The 15,093-nt window shown below is 39.7% G+C and overlaps 1 protein-coding gene across 3 annotated transcripts in view; it reads left to right on the top strand.

The window, feature by feature from the left end:
* The window catches only part of CDH19 (cadherin 19), a 118,221-nt gene extending 114,807 nt beyond the window's left edge, over positions 1-3,414 (top strand). For all 3 annotated transcript variants that reach the window (XM_068147680.1, XM_068147681.1, XM_068147678.1), the window contains exons 11-12: positions 111-362; positions 1,581-3,414. In XM_068147680.1, coding sequence (XP_068003781.1) covers positions 111-362; positions 1,581-2,071 — 743 coding nt within the window. In that variant the 3' untranslated portion in view covers positions 2,072-3,414. The remainder of the gene's footprint in view (positions 1-110; positions 363-1,580) is intronic.
* The last annotated feature ends 11,679 nt before the right edge of the window (positions 3,415-15,093 follow it).

The following is a 15,093-nucleotide window of genomic DNA, read 5'->3' as shown; positions in this document are numbered from 1 at the left end:
CTTTGCACAGTGTCATTGTTTCAAAGCAGGTCAGATTCCACTGGAGTTTTACTGTTGTTCCTAAAAAAAAGTGATAACTGCATTATCATGCATAATAATTTGTCTTCCAGATAACACAGCTGGAATTTTCACAGCAAAAAGTGGCTTCAACAGGCAAGAGGAGTTTTCTTTCTACTTGCCAATCATAATTCTGGATAATGGAACCCCACCACTGACAAGCACAAATACTCTTACTGTCACTGTCTGTGACTGTGACACTGAAGTTAACATCTTGTACTGTCGATACAGAGCTTTCATGTATGCCATGGGTCTCAGCACAGAAGCTTTAGTTGCTGTTTTGGCTTGCATACTAATACTCCTAGGTAAGTACGAGTAAGAGAAGTTTCTTTGTTTCCTTTTACAGTAGGCTCCATTAAGAAATAAATGTGTTCTCTTGACTGTAAGCCTGCAAGTACTATACTACTGAGAAACAATCATGCAGTAAGGCAAAACAAATGTTCCATTTCTACTTTGTTTTCTTCTGACACCTTCATTTTCCTCCCATGGGACACCAAATTAATGTTGATTACATTCAGGAGCTTGAAAATGCGAAAAACAGGTCTCAGTGTTTTAAAAACACAGGAGTTGTAACTCTGTCTCTGCAAACTCTTATGCGCTGGTGGCATACAGAACTTAAAATCAGACCAATCAAATGAAACAGTGCAGAGTAAATATGTAGAATTAAGTAACTCCTTCAGGTCACACATCCCCAAGTGAGTTTAAACCCTCTCGTTGTTGGTAGTTGCATCATGTTTTGTCCTGTGTAAAAAAAATCACAGTCCATAAAATACTTATTTATTCAATAGAACTGCACTAAAATTTAGGGGAAAAAAAAAAAAGCTGAAATCATTAATCACTCTGAGAGGCAGAGGCTATTTCAAAGGGATCATTCAACCAAAAAAGAAATGAGGTAAGATTTAAAAAAAAAAATAAAAAAAATAATTGAAAACAAAACTTAGAAAAGCTTTCATATAATGGAGGAGCAAGTTGCTCTCATTCGTAAGACCTGGTAGTACAAAATGCAGTGATAAGTCATAGTCTTCAAATTTCCAGCATAGAAGAAATAAATGAACCACAGTCTTCTCTATGGAACTGAATAATTCACCCAGGTGAGGAGGGTATCACTGTCATGGCCTCATATTTTCACTTGGTTTTCCTGGGGTGGTGAGGTGAAAGAGAGTGAAAAATTAAGATTTAAATTCAGAATGTGGAATTGATATATTAGGTGATAAACCAAAACACTTTAATAAAAGTGCAACCTGTGTTTCCACCGATTTCAAACTCACATCTACCAAAAGAGATGCCCTGTTTCATTCATTTCTTTTATAAGTCCCTTTGTGGCCATTTTTCCACCACATACCCTGTTCATCTCAAAACCATCAAATCCATAAAACTTACAGCTCAATAAATTTGTGAAGGTAGCTACAGCTTGCAACAGCATTGATTTTAAGAAATGTTAACTTTTTCAGGTCTTTCCAAGCACATTCTAAGTATCTGGCTCTGTTTATTTTTTCACTTGTGTGTGTGTGTGTGTGTGTCAGTGTTCTTTTCGGCAATTGCAGCCATAAGGCAGCAGAGGAAGAAGTCTCCCTTTTCAGAGAAAATGGAAGAGTTTAGAGAGAATATTGTCAGGTATGATGATGAAGGAGGCGGTGAGGAGGATACAGAAGCCTTTGATATTTCAGCTCTGAGGACCCGCGCTGTCATGCGAACGCACAAACCTCGGAAGAAGGTCACCACAGAAATCCACAGCCTCTACCGACAGTCTCTGCAGGTTGGCCCTGATAGTGCAATCTTCAGGCAATTCATTTCAGAAAAGCTTGAAGAAGCAAATACAGATCCTAGTGTTCCTCCATATGACTCACTTCAGACCTATGCATTTGAGGGGACTGGCTCTTTGGCAGGCTCCCTCAGCTCTTTAGGTTCAAACCTGTCAGACATGGATCAGAGTTATGAGTACCTTACAGACTGGGGACCTCACTTCAAACAGCTTGCAGGCATGTACACTTCCTATAGAAGTGTGGGGGATTAGTTACCCTTTGACTTGTCTTATTTTCCTAAATCTCAGCCACCAGAAACAACTATGGATTTTTAAAAAGGACATCATCCCACACTTAAGCATGAAAAATAAAAGGCCAAGTTTGGATTTTTTTCTGGACAGTCTTGGATGTAAAGATCTTTGGAAGAATCACACCAGACATGTCATAAAGTGAGGGGATGGAGAGACTCATTTGAAAATCTCGTGGCTATTTAGGTGTCCAAATGCAAACTCTGCTGCTTTGTATATCTAGGCCCACTCCTGGATCCTAAAAACCTGGGTCCTGCAAGTATGAAAGGAATATAAGCCATAAATGGATATCATAAATATTCTGTCATCTATAAGCTTTAAACAATTTCCAAAGTTAAACCAGACTTTTGCTGTGGCAGTTAAATGTATTCATTAACCAAAGTTAAACATGCATATTTGTATAATGTCTCATTATATAAATACACTTGTGTGAAAAAGTAGACCCTAGACATTCTAATACAATTCTCAGAAGTGCTCACAGAATCCTCTATTTATTGTTCTTAGGATGATAAAACTATATTACCTTTTCCTGTCAGTGTAAAAATAAAATCCTATTACAAGATCAGCAAGAATTTGATGCCATTTTAGTTTTAAATGGAGTTACTGGGAAAATGTATAAACCAATATTTAATTTAGCAAATAAGTCAGAATCAATATGAAACATAAATACTGCAATCGACCACATTATCTGTTACTGTACTTAGAACAAAATGCTACCCAAATACAGGCATTTTTCCTTTTATTAAGAGTTTAAAGGATGAGTGATTTACCAGCAGAGATCTTTTTTTTTTTCATTTTATTATGCAATATAAAATTATCTGCACTAGTCAGTTTTATTAGAACAATGTTAAGAATCTTTAAAATGCTAAGATGATGGCTTTAAAACTTTATGTGTAACATTAGATAATAAGATAATAAAATGTCTTAATGCTCATCCACTTTTGAAAATGATCCTGAATCATTCTGTGAGGCTCAAGACATACTTCAAAATTAATTTCCCATTGTATTTTTCCCAAACATAGCGTAATGAATGAAAAGCTGTCTCCATGAAATCCTTTACTCTTATTCGTACAGCCACCCAGCCATACTTCTTTTAGCATCTGAAGGTCATCAAACATGTTCAAAATGGTCTGCCTGAAAAAAAGAGCAACCTACCTGGGTTTTATTCACCTCTCTTCAATCAGCTCCTTAGTTTACAGAAATTATCTCAGGTAATCCACAGCTAAAAGCTGGCATCAGGATAAAGAAAAATATGGAACATTCTTGTTATTTTTTTTATATAAATGGTAAAGCATGGTAAAGTTTGGGCAAGGGATAAATAAACAAGAAAAATAAAAAACAACAAGAAAAATAAAAAAACAACAAGAAAAATAAAAAACAACAAGAAAAATAAAAAAGAACAAGAAAACCCCCACAACCACAACAACAAAACCAAACCAAACCCAAACCTAAACCACAGCAAGGCAACAAATAAAAGGAGTAATGTAGCATGAAACCTCTGCTGTGTTTCCTGCACTTGCTGTTCACTGAAGAAACCCAAAGCATGCTTTGGCAGAGGGGTTGGACTGAATGATCTCCAGAGGTCCCTTCCAACTATGATTCTGTGACTCATGTTATTTTTTGTAACCAATTTATACACTTGTCAGTGACTTTTAAATGAATAATGGCTTACAATGGATCTTAAATGATCTTTAACTAAAAAGAAAAAACAACAAAACAAATAAAACCAAACCCAAAAACCAGACATAGGATGGTGTTTGCACAGGAGAGAAAGGCAGGGTTTGCCTCTTAAGTTACTCCAAGCTGTTACTGGGCCACATCTTATTAGGTTCCTGGTATTCAATCTAAGTCAAACCTGTCAGTTTCTTTCTACATGTGAGAAAAGGGTCACTGAACTGATCTAGCAACTTCACGCTTCTGTTCTTTTTTAATATACTGGAGTTAATTTAGCTGAACAACGTCTGCAAAAAGGTCTTATAGAAGTGTCTGCTTATTTGAAGGAAATAAACATTCTGAGGAAGGAAAAAAATAAAAAAGAGAGACTTGCAATAATTAAGAGTGTAAAATTAATAAAAGATAATTCATAAGCCAGAGTTCCTGATGAGGAGATCTATTACACTGTGAAATAGTTTTCCCAAGAGGATTTTCCATTGCCTTTATCTTTGAAGATTCAGTAGCAGCTAGAATTAGCCATACTATTGGCTGAAATGAACAGGGAACATGTGGTACCAGATGGTAAGTATATATTCAGCTGTTCATAATGTGCCTGAGGGAATATAAGGAAGACTTATTGACTGGTCAAAGGAAGTATGATGATACAGACTGGGTTTCTGTATGAATGTTACAAGGAGATAGTCCTTTATTACTTTTTTTCCACAACAAGTTAATGAGACAACTTAAGAAATAGTGAAAAAAGATTGTTTTCTTGTTTCAGTCCTCATTCAGAGGGATTGAGAGTTTGTGTTATTGGTTTTATTATTTGAAAGCCAAGGGAATGAAGACTATGCCTATATTAATAAATGCTTAGTATTCAGTGGATTGAAGTTAAAAAAGAGAAGAACAGATTCACCTGATAGCACGTTGGAGCTTCAGACTCACTGATATGAAGGGAAAAGCATATTCTGCTTATGGATTCACCCAAAATGAAATGTTTTCATTTGATTTTCATTTTGTAAAGCACAATGTAGGTTTTCTAGTATCATAAAATTGAGAAGCATTCCTTCTTGCCACTGAGGATAATCTTAGATTTAATTCACATAAATTTGCTACCACGTTTTCTCATAGATGCTGTCAGTGCACTCCTATCTTTGTTCTCAACAGTTAGATTGGAAATGTAGTCGTTTGAACACTCACTCTTAGCTGCATGGGGTAACCCTAGCAGATGAGAGTAAAATATTTTTGAAAAGAGTGTACCATGTATGCTTCAAAGTCAGACCTAATATATTCTCTCTGAGGAGTAGAAGTTGAAGGAGATGATGTGATTTTACATTCTGGCAAAGAATATATTTTACCTTTGATCCAGAATATGAACAAATAGAATAAAAGTTATATGACAAAGAAGAGAAGAAAAAAAAAAAGAGGAAGAGAGAGGAGGGAGGGAAGGAGGGAGGAAGGAAGGAACAGGAAGGTAGGAACTCAGAACTTGGAAGGAAAGAAGGAGCTCAGAAGGAACACAGAAGGAAGGAACTCAAAAGGAAGGAAATTGGAAGGAAGGAAATTGGAAGGAAGGAAATTGGAAGGAAGAAACTTGGAAGTAAGTAAGTAAGTAATTATTAATAAAGTCTGTAGGAGTTCTTAACCAGAAAATTGATAGACATGTAGTTTATAAAGAAAAACAGAGTGAATTATTGTTTAGGAACATACATAAATAAATGAAAGAATTAATAAATAAATAAATAAAAACTTGACATCTTGCAATAATAATTTGGATGCTTTCTAGAAAAGAAAATGTCTTCATGTACGGGTCTATATGGCCTCATACACAAAGTCCAAGGAACAGTAAAATTTATAGATAAATCTCAGAAGATTAAAACATATGTACAGAGAGACTGCTTAGATGTGTATGAAACAAATTAACCACAGCACACAGGTAACAGGTACATTCCGACTATTGCTAAGACTCAAGAGGATGTCTCCTAGCAAAAGGAGATATATGGCTTTAAGAACAAATATTATTAAATACAATTAGAAACTACCTCTACTTCACAAATCTCTCCATTAGCAGAATCCAGAACAGTATACCAATGGCTTTTAATTCCCCAAACATTTTAATTGTGATTTAGGTAATGCTTTACTAACATTAAAATTCAGAATAGAAACAATACTTGGCATGGAGGTTCAAACAGGAGTGGATGGTAGAGAAACAATAACATGTGCTCAGGTATCTCAGCAAAAAGAAACAATAAAAAGTATTGGATTAAATCTTAAAAGGACACAAACTTACTTTTAGATATATGATACATCTCTTCTGACATTGTTACTGCTAAATTAATCTCTGTCATCACAAATTCCTCTGAAAAGAGACTTTTCAAAGGGTGTCTTGGGGAACAGTTTCGGTAGCTTAGGAGCAGTAAGAGGCTCTACCTTAGAGAAGAATGTGGGAGAACAAGAAAGAATCTTATCAATACTTATAAATATCTAAAGGGCAGTGCTCAAGAGGATGGGATCAGGTTCTTTTCAGTGGTGCCCAGCCACAGAGAGAAGGGACAACAGGTACAAGCTGGAACACAGGAAGTTCCATTTGAACGTAAGAAAAAAACTTTCCTTTGAGTGTAACAGAGCAATGGACCAGGCTGCCCAGAGAATATGCGGAGTCCTTTTCTGTGTAGAATTACAAACCCTTCCTGGATGTGATCTTGTGAAATCTGATCTAAAGGGAACCTGCTTTAGAAGGGAGGTTGGTCTAGATGCTGACACCTACCATTCTGTGATTCTGTGAAAAGTTGTACAACTCAAAACCAAAAATTAGAAGTTGTGTCACAAATCATATTTGATAACAAAAAGTAAAAGCAAAGAAAGAAACAAATATTTTGCAGAATTTTAAAAGCCTTTGAAAGGTAAACTTTAAAGATGAAGCTGAGACAGACATTAATTTTCTTTCCTCTGTGATTATTACAAAATTACATTATACCTCTGATCCATCCTCTGAGCCTTCAAAAGTGCTTGTTGCTACAGTGGAAATATAGGAAAACATCTTTTTTTTTTGATAGGACAAGTATTTTTTTCTACATTATTTACACTTCAAGATTTTAAGCTAATCTTTGAGCGCATTCCAGGCAACCATCCAGCTCTATCTGACTTATAGCTTTCAAAAGCTTCCTCCTTTTGGTCTCAGATGCCTTTTTGACTGTGCGTGCTTCCTCATCAAAAAACACTAATTATCCCATTTACAACACATGTTCCAAATCTCTACCACCTGAAACTGATGTACTGATGCCCCAGTGCATACTTAGCCCTGTCCTATGCAAAACAAGGAGAACATAATTTAAAGAAGAGGTGCCTACTGATTTTCTTAGATGGTATTTTTTCCTTTTACTGAGACAGGATTCTCAGCTCAGAGTGATCAATCATGCACGCAGTGAGAAACCATATTAGAAAATCCTTAAAATAATGTAATTGCAGGGATATTTATGGTGATTTTGGTTTAAAGTATGGAGCTATTTAGTGGTGGTAATGTTTCATGCAGGTTTGCTTAGTCTAATGGATGGGGGGGGAAAAGAATAATCACTAAACAGTGGCACTGCTGAAAATTCTGAGTGAAGGAGCATATAGACTTGTTAAGTCTATACTCCTAAGGTCTAACACTGAGGAGTTTTATAGATTATTACACAACTGAAACAATTATAAAAGTGTTTCTCCAATGCTTTTAGACCAGTGTCATTCTGAATGGCTAGACTAGCCTAAAAATAAATAAATGAATAAGAACCTTATCAGTTGTCTATTAGACTTCTGCACCTACCAGAAGAAGTTGGACTAAGCTCTTGATTTTTGAACCACTACTGTAATTCATCTTCGTAGCTGCAGTATGCAGTATGTAGTTGTCAAAGTTCTCATCACAGAATCACAGAATCACCAAGGTTGGAAGAGACCTCAAAGATCATCAAGTCACCACAGACCTCATGACTAAACCGCGGCACCAAGTGCCGCGTCCAATCCCCTCTTGGACAACTCCAGGGACGGTGACTCCACCACCTCCCTGGGCAGCCCATTCCAATGGTGAACAACTCTCTCAGTGAAAAACTTTCTCCTCACCTCGAGGTTAAGCTTCCCCTGGCACAGCTTGAGACTGTGTCCTCTTGTTCTGGTGCTGGTTGCTTGAGAGAAAAGACCAACCCCCTCCTGGCTACAACCACACTTTAGGTAGTTGTAGACAGCAATAAGGTCTCAAATGAATTTATTTGGCAAAGTTATTGAAACAATCCTCCTCAAATATAGCTGCTCTGCTACCTTTATTTGTTTGTTTATTTGTTGTTTATTTATTTATTATTTATTAGTTTGTTGATTGCAGAAAAGAGTTTTTCATCTATTTAAGTAGTGAATATGTATTGTTTTACAAGAGACCTGAAGAATCAGTGCTCATTGAGAAGTACTGCACAAGCAGTTTCCACTAAGTTTCCTTTCATGCTCCTCTATTAACTTAAATTCTGATTAGTGTGCTGCTGCTTCTTCTTCTTCTTCTTTTTTATTTAAGTTAAAATAGTTCATATGGGTTCAAGTCTTAGCATGTAAAGCATAAATGTGATGCTGTAGGGTCTACTTTATATACCACAAAGCTTATGGTGGGAAAATCCTGATATCCAGGATTAGCTTTACACTGTGATTAACTTTTCAGTGGTAGCAGGATGGGATTTTTAATTCTAGGTTTTAATAAGTTTATGTCAGTTATCAGCTGAACACTTGAGTTATATATGCAACATGCTCACATGAAATGTCTTTATTCTACTTCCTCTTTTTTTTTTTTTCCCCATAAACCAATTCTGCAAATAATTCTCATTCTTTCTTAAAGGATTAATTTCAAAGTAGACTCACACAAGGCTTTCAAACTGTAATATTTCATTTATTTTCCTTTCCAAATGATTTCTATGATTCACTGTCAAGAAAATAAGGCTTGCTCGTGGCTTACCTGTGTGGGTTCAGCTGAGGAAGGAATGGAGAAAAATGGTAAATAACAAGGACTTCAGAGTTATTGAAGGTCATGTCAGTTTTGGGAAACAATTTGCTTGACGCTTGTTATTTACTTTGGGACATCAGAGAAATAAGAAAAATCAAGCCCAAAAGACATCCACTTCTACAGTTTTAAGTGTTGATTTCTGAACCCCAAGATGACCAACCATCTCTCAACAGCAGCCTGAGGCACTGAGTCTATAAAAGGAAACTGCTCTCTGATTATGAGATAGTGATTTTCTTTCCCCTTCCCTCTTCCCCTCCCCTCCTTTCCCTTCCCTCCTTTTCCCTTCCCTTCCCTCCTTTTCCCTTCCCTTCCCTCCTTTTCCCTTCCCTTCCCTCCTTTTCCCTTCCCTTCCCTCCTTTTCCCTTCCCTTCCCTCCTTTTCCCTTCCCTTCCCTCCTTTTCCCTTCCCTTCCCTCCTTTTCCCTTCCCTTCCCTCCTTTTCCCTTCCCTTCCCTCCTTTTCCCTTCCCTTCCCTCCTTTTCCCTTCCCTTCCCTTCATTTTTTTTTTGCTTTTCCTTTTCATTATCCTGAAAGTGATAGGATGCTTTGCAATTTTAGTTGTCTTGAAACAGATATGAATTTATTGTCAAGCTCTTAAAACCTATATAATCCAAGGTAGATCTAGATAGCTGTTTTATTTTGTGTCAGAAATACTCACCATTTCATTTTGACTACAGGATTTGGAAACTCATATCCTGTTGTTTTGTTTTGTTCCCCACCCCCCATCTGTCCCACTGTAAGTGCAACATCCATCTGCCTCACAAGCTGCTTTTAGCGCCAATTACTAAAGGTTCAGTCATACCAAAGCTAGTTGTAAAAACAGATTGTCAGTCTGCATATTGATTCACACCCTTCAACAGCTGGAAATGATTTATTTTGCTGCATACACAGACAATCAGGAGATCTGTATAAGGGGCTAGGAAGGCTTGATACGTTCACTGAAAATGCTGTCCAAAGTGTTATCTGATGAAACATACGGAGTTGTGTAGTATATTTTGTTGTAGGAGGCTGCCAACAAAATTGTGGTGCAGGTAGGAGTTGGCACAGGAGGTGTTCTTCTCCTGTTACCCTGGTTTATGTATATGTATGAATAAACAGGTGCAGAGCATCACGTGAAAATTTCCATCATCCCCTGAGTTGTCCATATGCCAGACTGCTGTAGATATATAAAACATAGAATCACTAAGGTTGGAAAAGACCTGTAAGATCATTGAGTCTATCAATATAAGACCACCATGACCATTAAACCACGTTCCAAAATGTCATAGTATCATAGTATCATTCAGGGTTGGAAGGGACCACAAAGATCATCTAGTTCCAACCCCCTTGCCATGGGCAGGGACACCCCACACTACATCAGGCTAGCCAGAGCCTCAGCCAGCCTGGGCTTAAACACCCCCAGGGACGGGGCCTCAACCACCTCCCTGGACAACCCATTCCAGTGCTTCACCACTCTCATGGTGAAGAACCTCCTCCTGACATCTAGCCTGAATCTCCCCACCTCCATCTTCATTCCATTCCCCCCAGTCCTATCACTACCTGAGATCCTGAGAAGTCCTTCCCCTGCCTTCCTGTAGGCCCCCTTCAGATACTGGAAGGCCACAATTAGGTCACCTGGGAGCCTTCTCTTCTGCAGACTGAACAGCCCCAACTCCTTCAGTCTGTCCTCATAGGAGAGGTGCTCCAGCCCTCTGATCATCCTCATGGCCCTTCTCTGGACATGTCCCAGCACCTCCACATTCCTCTTGTAATAGGGGCTCCAGAACTGGACACAGTACACCAGGTGGGGTCTCACCAGAGCTGAGTAGAGGGGGAGGATCACCTCCCTTGACCTTCTAGCCACACTTCTCCTGATGCAGCCCAGGATCTGATTGGCTTTGAGGGCTGCAAGTGCACACTGAGAGCTCATGTTGAGCTTTTTGTCCACCAGCACCCCCAAGTCTCTCTCCTCAGGGCTGCTTTCCAGCCAGTTACTGCCCAGCCTGTATTTGTGCCTGGGATTGCCTTGACCCAGATGCAGGACCCTGCACTTGCTCTTATTGAACCTCATGAAGCTGGCTTGTGCCCACCTCTCCAGCCTGTCAAGGTCCCTCTGGATGGCCTCCCCTCCAGCCTGTCTGCTGCACCACACAGCTTGGTGTCATCAGCAAACTTGCTGAGGGTGCACTCAATGCCACTGTCCATGTCCCCCACAAAGATGTTGAACAAGCCAGGTCCCAGGACTGATCCCTGAGGGACTCCGCTTGTCCCTGGCCTCCACTGGGACATGGAGCCATTGACAGCCACTCTTTGGGTGCGGCCATCAAGCCAGTTCCTTATCCATCTAGTGGTCCACCCATCAAACCCATGTGTCACCAGTTTGGAGACCAGGATGTGGTGCGGGACAGTGTCGAAGGCTTTGCTCAGGTCCAGGTAAATGACATCAGTTGCTCGCCCCTCATCTATTAATTTTGTCACCTGCTCATAGAAGGCAACCAGGTTGGTCAGGCAGGATTTGCCCTTGGCAAAGCCATGCTGACTGTTCCAAATCACCTCTTCACTATTCTTTTGAGCGAGTAGTGACTCCAGGAGGATCTGTTCCATGATCTTTCCAGGCACAGAGGTGAGACTGACTAGCCTGTAGTTCCCTGGTTCCTCCTTCTTACCCTTTTTGAAAATGGGGGCAATGTTTCCCCTTTTCCAGTCTGTGGGGACTTCCCCAGACTGCCATGACTTTTGAAATATAATAGAGAGGGGTTTAGCAACCTCATCTGCCAGTTCTCTCAGCACCCGTGGGTGTATCCCGTCGGGTCCCATGGACTTGAACACTTTCAGGTTCTTCAGATGATCACGAACCTGATCTGCACTTACAATGGGCAGTTCTTCCTCCCCGTCCCTGGCATTGTCTTCCATAACTTCAGGAGTGTGGCTAGAGGCCCTTGCTGTGAAGGCTGAGGTAAAGAAGTTATTAAGTACCTCAGCCTTTTCCTCATCACTTGTGACCGTGTCACCATTTTCCTTTCTGAGGGGGCCCACACCTTCCCTAGTCTTCTTCTTCCCATTAATATACCTGTAGAAGTTCTTAGTGTTCCCTTTAATCTCCCTGGCTAGATTCAATTCAAACTCTGCTTTGGCTTTCCTAACCAGGACTCTTGCTGCTCGGGCAACTTCCTTATATACCCCCTGTTCTAGCTGCCCTTCTCTCCACCTCCTGTAGAGTTTCCTTTTAAGTGATAGTGTGTCCAGTAGCTCCTTGCTCATCCAGGCAGGCCTCCTAGCATTCTTAGCTGCTTTTCTCTTTGTTGGTATACAGAGCTCCTGGACACAGAGGAGGTGGTCCTTGAATACTGACTAGCTGTCCTGGGTCCCTCTTCCCTCCAGGGCTTTGTCCCACAACACTTTGGCTATCAGATCCCTGAAGCGATCAAAGTCTGCATGTCTAAAGTCTAGGGTCGTAAGCTTGGAATACTTCCTCCTGATTGCCCTGAGGATATTAAATTCAACTGCTTCATGGTCACTGCAGCCAAGATGTCATATCTGCATGGTTTTTGAACACCTCCAGGGACAGTGACTCCACCACTTCTCTGAGCAACAGGCATTCTAATGCCTGACCACTTTTTCAGCAAAGAGATTTTTCCTCATATACAATCTAAACCTCTCCTGGAACAAATTGAAGCTATATCCTCTCATTATATCCCTTGATACTAGGGAGAATAGAGCAACACCCCAATGACTACAGCTTCATTTCAGGTGATTGTATTACAACTGAAGGACAGAAGTAAACCAGTGAGCCCTTATTAGGAAGAAAGCATGCTCAGTTTGTATCCAGCTCAAGTATGCAGCTCCAGAGTCATAACTGACTTACTTGTATATATCTGCACCTGCAAGCCTGCAGCTCTCTGCAGAGAGAGTCTTTAATGTTAGCTTAGCCCTGACTTATTCTGTGGGGATTATTACACTATTAGAGGTCAAATTCAAAGAAGCAGCTCCTCAGGGGAACAGGAATTAGTATTTTGCAAGTTAACTCTTCTAGCAATATCCAATAACAATGTAAATTGAAGAAGTGGACCTTCAGTTATAAATCACTTGTTTTTCAAGTGGTGTTCTGTTTCTGCGGTTTTGGGTTGTGGTTTTTTTCCTAATTAATTGGTTATATAAGACTTATAGACACTCGGGGCCAGGAATTGCTGAAAATTAAGAAAGAATAGTTGAGCTCTTCAAACCAGCCATGAAAGAACAAAGGTTAAATTTTGCCTCTGAGCAGTACTCATGCTGGGCAGATTACAGCCTGAAAATACTCGATTTATGAAATAAACTTCAGCTATTTTTACTCTGCAAAGAGCATGGAAAGCCAGCTTAATTTACTGCAGTTGTGCAGATGCTTGTTTTGTTTTTGTCATTATTATTGCTATATAAAAAGTACGGGGAATAAGTGATTTCAGCCAATAGAGATATGTTAGTGCTATAAATGAAGAGCTTTGGAAAAGTGAACAAATTGAGAAATCAAGGGGGGGAAAAAAAAGCGAGAACATTGCTCAAAAAATCTCTTAGAAGAATAAAAGAAAGATTTTTATAATAAAAAGGCTTAGTGAAATGAGCTTGCTTTCTTTCTCTACTATGATGCACCTCCTGCTGTTTGGGGGCTGCTGTTAATGCAGGAGAGGCCAAAGAAAGGGAACTATAAATGAAATAACCAGCTTCCCCTTAAAGGATGAAGACCTTAGAAATGGTAAGAAGCACCCATCTCATCCTCCTTGTTGGTAACAAGGTCAAATTTTGTAGGAAATCCTTGCTCTGAGCAGCATCTTCCATAGGGAACACAGCCACACCTTCTTATGGCACTAGAGGGCACAAGGTGGCAGCTTGATGATCGATTTAAAAAAACCCAAACCTAGAGAACAAAAAGTGAAATTGATAGCCAGAAGGGACATGATTCCAGACCAAACTGCCCGAAAGCATGATGAGTTCTGCCTGTACTGTTGCTGCAAGGCAAGCATAAAAATTCCCCAGTACTCTAAAATGCCATGCAAGGCAATTCTGATAGATACTCCCTTGCAGCTGGCATCTTTTCCGCTTATCCTGCTTTACAAATGTACATGAAGGGTCCATTGAGTCCATCAGGTTGTTTGGCTGATATCCCAGGGCAGATACTATGTGACAGGATTTGTATTACCAGATATCACAGCTGATGACATTCACTTACTCAGAAGGGCAACAAAGTTGGTGAGGGGCTTGGAACACAAGCCCTATGAGGAGAGACTGAGGGAGCTTGGGGCTGCTTAGCCTGGAGAGGAGGAGACTCAGGGGTGACCTTATTGCTCTCTACAACTACCTGAAGCGGGGTTGTAAACAGGCAGAGGTTGGTCTCTTCGCCCAGGCAGCCAGCACCAGAACAAGAGGACACAGTCTCAGGCTGTGCCAGGGGAAGTTCAGCCTGGAGGTCAGGAGGAAGTTTTACACAGAGAGAGTGATTGCCCATTGGAATGGACTGCCCGGGGAGGTGGTGGAGTCGCCGTCACTGGAGGTGTTCAGGAGGAGACTTGACAGGGTGCTTGGTTGCATGGGTTAGTTGATTAGGTGGTGTTGGATGATAGGTTGGACGTGATGATCTTGAAGGTCTCTTCCAACCTGGTTTATTCTATTCTATTCTATTCACCGAAATAATTCTTTTTATTCATATTCTTCTTAGCAGAGGTTTCTGGAGTGAGATGGTTTACAGTTATTATATCAGATCCATATATATATGCATATATATATACACACACAGAGAGAGCTGATAAAAAAAATATATAAACCAATTATTTGTCTTCCCTATGAAAAGTTGAGACAATGAGAAGGCATTCATTTGATTTTGTGAAGTATGATGGGATTACAGCATAAACCAGAGAAAAGCATGCCAGCTTGCGTGTATGTTAATGGTTGTATTGGTGTGTTTCTCTTCTACTCATTTTAAGCATTGAAGCATGAGCTTCAATAATAAATTTCTCCTTGACTGCTGTCATATCATTTCAATTGACATTACTTTTAAGTGACATGAATATTTTGGGTCTATTATATATTAACATCCCTCTGTAAGAAGCAGCTGTCTAAGTAGCGCATTAACTTCCTTTTTAAGGAGAGATTTCTTTTTAAAGAGAATACTTACATTTTAGAACTAAAAACTTCTTAAGGATAAACCATTGAAAGGGCAAACATTTCAAAATTCTGCTGATTTTTTTTTTAATGTTAATAGGAAAACAAACAAGCCAACCCAAAAACAACAAACAAACCCCCCCCCCACTCCCCACCCCCCAAACCAAAAACCACAAAAAGATGATTAGAAATGGAAATATTATCCA

This window comes from Melanerpes formicivorus, unplaced genomic scaffold, assembly GCF_026170545.1.
Source record: "Melanerpes formicivorus ecotype bairdi unplaced genomic scaffold, bMelFor1.0.p_v2 SCAF_15, whole genome shotgun sequence".
Taxonomy (NCBI): Eukaryota; Metazoa; Chordata; class Aves; order Piciformes; family Picidae; genus Melanerpes; species Melanerpes formicivorus.
This window is presented reverse-complemented; position numbering and strand designations above follow the sequence as displayed.